Genomic DNA, 7,098 nt, shown 5'->3' on the forward strand with positions numbered 1-7,098 from the left:
GGGGCCAGAAGAATGGTCGCCGTGGACTTCTGTATTGTGATGAGTAAGGACGGAGGGAGCCCGCCAAAGCAAGGCTTTCAATCACATGCTTACATACATGCTACCTCTTTCACACACACATAGACTGTTATTACACACATCCTCTCTCTTTCTCTCACTTACATACAGGCTCTCAATCACATACTCACATCCTCTCTCACCTACACCGGCTCTCAGTCACGCACAGGCACACATGCTCTCATACACACAGGCTCTCATACACACAGGCTCTCATACACACAGGCTCTCAATCACCTCCTCTCATCCTCTCTCACCTACACCGGCTCTCAGTCACGCACAGGCACACATGCTCTTATACACACAGGCTCTTAATCATACATACACCTGACCTCTCTCACTTACACATACAAGTTCTCAATCATACACTTACATACATGCTCTCTCTCTCACACACAAAGGATCTCAATCACACACAGGCTCTCAATTACACACACATAAAATCTTTCCCACAAACAGGTTTTCAATCACACACTTACACATACAGACTTTCAGTCACTCACATACATGCTGTCTCTCTCTCACACACACACACACACACACACACACACACACACACAGGATCTCAAACACATTCGCTTGCTCACGCACTCACTTTCTCTCTCTCCCCCCACCGAACTAGCGGCAGCAGCAGCCTCCTCCACTTCCAGCCCTCGCGGCCTCAAGAAAGGAGTCCCATCGGCCGTGGGGGCTGTCGTTCCTCCTCTTTTGCTCTGGGCCGTGCCTCTCTCCTTCAGGCCGTGCCTCTCTTCATTGGGCTGATGCTGCATGCACTAGCATGGTCTCTTCTTCCCGTGTGCATGTCTGCTGCATACCACTTCCTCTTCTGGGCTGCGAGGAGGGGGGGGGAGGGGGGCGGGAAGTCCACTCTGGTGCCGCTGACCCCAGCTCTCCTGCCGCATTCCACCCGGGCTAGCAGAATTTTAAGCCTGGGTGGTGGACGAGTTACTGCTTCGCTGCGGCATGAAACAGCAGGGACTCTGTCGAAGGACTGAGCATTTCTGAGGGCAAGCAGGAAGGGTTCTCTTTAATGCAAAGCAACCAGGACGGGGGGCAGGACAACGGGCATTAAGGAACAGCCCTGCCTGTCATGCCTCTGTCGTCATTACTCGTACACGTGGCTCATGAGGGGGAAGGTGGTAGTCTGGGCAGTCATCACAGCGAGGTTCTTCCTTCTCTTGATCTCCCTCGCCATCTGGCACCAGGTGCAGGTATAGCACCAGCACAAGGCACAGCAGTCCGTGAAAATGGAGCCCTAGGGAGCGAGGACAGGGGTCTTAATGAGTGTTTGACAGTGCAGGACAGAAGTCAGAGGGAGGGGAGGGAGGGAGTGGGCCCTCCTCCCTAGGGAGGACGGCGGAGGGGAAGATCGGGGCGGGAAACGGCAGTGGAAATGGGGGCCCCCTCCTAGTGCGGGACATAGTGACATAGTAAGTGACGGCAGATAAAACCCAAACCCTCTGTGAGTGCAATACCAAAAGTGTCTTCATCATGGGCATTAATCACAGGTTCATTTCCATGGAAAGATACAGTCTTAGACAGATAGATTTGTAATATTTTTTTATGCACCTAACAGCCTCTTGAAAGGACTTGATAAAAGCTAAGTATCTCATTTTAATGTGAATACAAATATTACAAGTCTATCTCTCTCTATACATCTAAGACTGTATCTTGTCATGGTTTGAACCAGACCCGGGATTAATGTGAAGGCAATGAAGGCCGGCAGTGCCTGTGATCAAGACATTTTTTGGTATTTCATTCACAGAGGGTTCTCTTGCTGGTTGTCCTTTCCGTTCCCTCTGTATCCCTGTGTGACACCGTTTTGATACTCAGATAAAAACCGAAATCATCCATCCAGTCTGCCCAGCAAAGTGCTTAGGGTTTTAACTCTGACGTCACGGAGGCTCCCCCCTCACCCTCTGCTTATGTGTGGGACAGAAGGAGGAGCTCTAGAGGTGAGGGAGAGGGAGGGAGACACCCACCCAGTGTGGGAGAAAGGGGGGGGGGGTTGCCATGGGGTGAGAGGGATGATGGAGAGCCCCCTCCCCATCCCCCATCCTCAGTCCCATGTGGGACTGAGGATGGGGGTCTTGGATTAATAGAAGGGCAGATTTTTATTTATTTATTTATTTATTTATTTATTTTTACTTACTCGGATTTTGAATCTCTCCCTTACGGCCGCGCGCATGGCCATAGAAATTGGTCCTGGACTCATGCAGTTGTCCAGGAGAGGAAGGCAGAGGCACTCCCCAAACTCATTCACCGTCTGACACATAAAGCAGGGGAAGCACCAGAAAGCACAGCAACCTGTAAGTGGACATAGAAACGCCCCATTAGTCCATTTATGGGACACTGCTTACCCTATTTCCCCAGCCTCCTGGATACTCACAAATGCCACAGTCACGGCAGCAGTCCAGGAGGCCACTTTCCCAATCAGACACTTCGTGTACAGTCACCGTCTGGGTCGTCACTACCTGTGGTTGCTTCATCACCACTGCCATGGTCACCTGCAAAACATGGCAAGAGGTTCACTGGATGAATCGTATGCTCCCCTCCAAAATATTTGGCTCAAGGTACTCCAGGAAGATGCAGAGAGTACAAGGGCTCAAAATACCAGAAGAGACTCTAGCAAGATGCAGCGAACATGAGGGTTGGAGATGCCAGAGGGGAGTGACAAAATGCAGAGAGATCAGGGGCTGAAAATGGTGGTGAATTCTATTTCTCCAATAACAGAGGGATACCAAAAGTGTCTTCATCATGGGGACTACCGGCCTTCATTGACTTCTCATTAATCACAGGTCTGGTTCATACCTCCCTACTCTGTTTTTATGTTTTGCTTGTGATACCTCTGTAGGGTGAATCACTGCATGTATTAAAGATGATTAAATGCCCTTCCAGCTCTCTGTATTTTAAGGATAATAGTGTAAGTCAGTGAATTAGGCGCATTTATTAATTTTAATATTTTTTTTCTAACGTGTAATTCAATAACAAAATTCCTGTTCTAAACAACGTACGCAACCTAGGCGTCTTGATGGACACCACTTTAACGTTTTTATAGGATGTAAATGTTGAGACGTATACAGCCTTTTCTCTCAATTCAGGACTTGAGAATGGTCATGCCCGCGGCCGTACCTTCTGTGGTTGACTATTACAACGGGTACAGAATTCTGCCGTGAGAATCGTCACTGGCATGAATCTACGAGAACACATTCATTTCCCTGTCTTAAAACAGTTAACATTGGCTACCGATAAAATATCGAATCAAGTTCATAATTGTCATGTTGGTCTTTTAAAGCAATTTATGGGTTGGCTCCACCGTGCCTTCAAAATTTGCCAACCATCTCGCACTTTGCGATCTGCCCCTCAGAAACTCTTGACGATTCCTTCAGTCAAGCAAGTTCTCTTGGCGGTATCAAGGGGTCGCTTATTTTATGTAGCTGGGCCCCGCTTGAGGAACACGCTTCCAAACGATATAAAGAGTGAAACATCTATGCTCAAATTCAGGAAGCTTCTAAAACTGTATCAACAAGGCTTTGAGGGCCTCAATCTATTATTAAGAAGGCACTTTGCCTTGATGTAGCTAGGTTGTAGCTTGACTGAAATCAGTCCCTCTAAAATAACAGGATTGACTTATTTGAGACATAAGAACTGTTATGTATGATTGTGCAGTTGTTTGATAGTTTATTTTATAGTGTTATTTCTGGTTGCTATGTGTTTTTATTCATATTTATTATTTTAACTGTTTAAATTTGCTTTTGTAGATTGTCCTCCTATTATTTTTATTATATTTTAAATATGTATGTTTGTTTGTTCCCTGTCTAGATGGGCGACATAAATATATTCAATAAATAAATAAATGTAAGTGTACATGGATGGAATTTGCTTATGTTTCTTGTAATAGTAGTATATTTTTTGGGTGAGGGTCATTTCATTTTTTTTCTCCCCTCAGACTCTACTTCCTGTCCTTAGGAAATCCTTTACTTGTCTTGGCATGTTACACAGCTGAGAGATGGAGTTGTTTCTGTGGACCCCTCTTTCAGCCTGACTTAAGCCCACCCGCCCGCTTTCTGAACGCGCTGGTCTTTTTCAAACACTTTTTTTTTTTTTGTCTTCAATAGCTGAATATCTTTCAGGGGGCCAGAAAACGTAATTGCACCTTTTAGGTTTGTTATTGCTGAAACATGTCTGTGTCTGGTGGTGACGTACGATAATCCCTTAAAATCAGAACGAGGATCTGCAAAGCATAGGCGCCATCTTCCTGGGCCTTGCACCCTGCAAAATGCCAGATTTGCCTCCCGTCTCAGGTCCTTCTCTCCTCTCTCCTCCGCTCTGCTGCCACAAGGGTAGAGATTAGTAAGCTGTTCTGTCCTGTTCTCACCGAGCGAGCACTGCGATTCCTAATGAAGCACAAAAAACCTACACAGAAGTCACATCAGCTTCCTCCAAAGCACAGAACCACAGACCACCTCTCTACCTTACAGACAGTGATTAACGAGCAAGCAAAGAGCAGCCCCCTGGGGGAGAATATTTGCATATTTTATTGACTTTACCAAAGCTTTGGATTCTATCTGGCACCCCGGCCTCAACCTCAAACTACTGCAAACTGGGACTGGGAGGGAAAAATCTCTGATACAATGAAATCCCCGTATTTATGTATCAGTTGCAGTCAAGGTTTGTAAGGCAGGGATCTGGGATCGCCCGCAAAGAAGCCACACAAGATTGCAAGGCAGGACTAGAACTGCTCTGCTGCCTAGCCGGCCCCTCCCCCTCTCCCCCGCAGATCGAGCCTTTGGGTTCTGGGGGTCAGTAGGACTTTGCTCTTGGGCTGGCAAACATCATGGTGATACGAGCACAGGCCGGGGGCTGGAATAAGGTACAGACTGGGAGCTGGAACTAGGTACCAGCAGGGCTGGAGGCAAGGCTGAAATCAAGGGCAGGCTGTACAGAGAGGATAGGCCGTATGGATTCAGAGTTTTCACCCAGACACAGACTAGTTTGAAGGCCACAGGACAACCACTGAGTGAACTCCTGATTACTGTCTTGCACTGTGAAATGTTTACGAACAGACACAAGAGTCTGTTTATTTAGTTATTCCACTATGATGAGAAAACTTGTGCTAAAGCCTGAGAGAGAGAATGAAGGCAGCACAGCTGTTTCTGAAAACTGCTAAGAACTCAGAGGGAGGGAACGCTGTTGCTTTCACATGCGTTTGTAGTATATAAGGGGAGACAGCGAGAAAGAGAGAGCCCTGGACGTGATGGTACAGCTGATCCTTTGGAAATGTAAACATTTTATGTCTATGTAGCAATTGTTATTATCTACCATTACTTCTTCTGTATGATCTGATTTTATTTGTTCTATCCTCCTATTGCCGAAATAAACTTACTTTCTTACCTGGAACCATGATGTACTAAATCAAACTTTGTGTGTGGCCATTTGTGTAGGGGATAAGCCCCTGGGTTCAAGCCCCCCCAGGTATAATCCCAGTAATTGTGTGTGTTTATATGAGATTAGCCCCCTCCCCCAGGTCACAGCCCTGTAACACAGGCTTGGAGCAAGGACAACAGTAAGGCCTGGGAAACAGACAAGGGATTGAACTGGACTGGGCAGGACAAGGCTAGGACAAGACAGGATGAGTCAAGGACAGGACTAAGCCATGCAACAGTAAACAAAAAAGTCCAACAGGGCACGAGACTGGGCAAAGTAACTCTTGTAGGCCAGAAGGTCACAAGGCAAGTTGGGTCAAGCTGCGTCAGGTGATGAGCAAGGAGGTGGCTAGGGCTGCATAGCAGACAGAACTGTGACTTTTTTATTCCAAAAAGGTGATTAATAAATCAAAAGAAGTAAATCTCAATGAACAACTTGCAGATGGACAGGTTCAGACAGGAGTGAGACTACCTGAGCCCCCCACTGCCCCTCTTTAAAAAATTGGCCAGTTTACTAAGCAGGACCTGCTCATGCCTTGTGATTGGTATAATTTATTAATTTACTTAATCACCTTTCTAGAGTGCAAATCAAGGCGCTGTACAAGCAGCACAGCTTGAAAACAATTTCATGTAATCTATTAACATATCCACACAAAATAAAACATAAAATAAAGCCTAGCAATAACATCATGTTAATTGTGACTGACTACATTATTAATTTAACCAAAACCCAACCTAGGTATGAAGTTAAAATCAACTCATTCTTAAAAACCTGTGCAAATCAGCAAGTTTGACACTTTGCCAACTCATTTCAAGAGTCTTCTTCAACTGCTCACCGGCAAGTCCTGTGGCTAGGAACCGGTGTGCCAGTGTGATGCCCGTGTGGCAAGCCTTTTCACCCCGGTCCTCACTGACCTCTAGCCGCCTCCCTCCCAGACAGTGCAGGCCACCTCACCTGAGTTCTCGGAGTCTGAGCCGGAGGGCCAGAGAGGGAAGGGGCAGCCGCTTCGTCCGTCGGGTCGCATGTGAGGTTCTGGTTCCTGGCAAGGTTGCTGCTTTGCTGCCCTCGGCTTTGTTCTCTTCCTAGGCGGGAGTTTCTGCTATAGCTTCTTAAGTCGCTTCCTGACACCGCATCCCCCACCCCGGCCCCCACAGGCACTGCTAAAGAGAAACTGAAACTCTGTCCTTCCAATAGACTTTCTCTCCCTACATACGGTTTAGTGATCATTTCTGATGCCTGCCTCCTTTCCCACTTTCAAAATACCCTGAAAGGTGGCTGCACTGACAGAAGAGGATCTGAATTAGCATTCAGGTCTCTAGGAATTAGGAGAGCAATTGGTAAACTTATAGAAATGTTGCTTCATATTTGCAAGTGACACAACTGATCACACACTGGTATCCCATCGCTGCCACCAGCAAGGGCTCAGTAATCACAGAAGTACTAATTGTTGCATGTGACCGGCCATGGGTCTACCCCATGGCCGGCCGCTCTTACCGGGGACACCGGGCGATGGGGAGACCGACGACAACCCCCTCCCCCCCCCCCCCCCGGCATCAGGCATGGCAGGCCGCGGCGTCACGCCAGGAACGCCATTCATCTCCCACGGCACCCACT

General features: G+C 47.3%; 1 protein-coding gene across 1 annotated transcript; it reads right to left on the minus strand.

The window, feature by feature from the left end:
- Positions 1–635: 635 nt before the first annotated feature.
- LOC115078744 (cornifelin-like) lies at positions 636–6,577 on the minus strand. The gene is made up of 4 exons (XM_029581752.1): positions 6,439–6,577; positions 2,447–2,564; positions 2,210–2,364; positions 636–1,312 (listed from the first exon to the last, which is right to left on the minus strand). Exons 2-4 carry the CDS (start codon positions 2,556–2,558, stop codon positions 1,163–1,165), a joined length of 417 nt encoding a protein of 138 aa, XP_029437612.1. The 5' UTR covers positions 2,559–2,564; positions 6,439–6,577; the 3' UTR covers positions 636–1,162.
- Between the last annotated feature and the right edge of the window lie 521 nt (positions 6,578–7,098).

This window comes from Rhinatrema bivittatum, chromosome 16, assembly GCF_901001135.1.
Source record: "Rhinatrema bivittatum chromosome 16, aRhiBiv1.1, whole genome shotgun sequence".
Classification (NCBI taxonomy): Eukaryota; Metazoa; Chordata; class Amphibia; order Gymnophiona; family Rhinatrematidae; genus Rhinatrema; species Rhinatrema bivittatum.

What these genes read in the sequence shown, in the direction of transcription:
- LOC115078744 (XM_029581752.1), bottom strand. Translation starts at nt 2,558, where the DNA reads ATGGCAGTGGTGATGAAGCAACCACAGGTAGTGACGACCCAGACGGTG. An exon ending in CTGCCGTGACTGTGGCATTT is followed by an intron (nt 2,365 to 2,446) that starts GTGAGTATCCAG and finishes GTCCACTTACAG; the next exon opens with GTTGCTGTGCTTTCTGGTGC. An exon ending in GGGAGAGATTCAAAATCCGA is followed by an intron (nt 1,313 to 2,209) that starts GTAAGTAAAAAT and finishes CTCGCTCCCTAG; the next exon opens with GGCTCCATTTTCACGGACTG.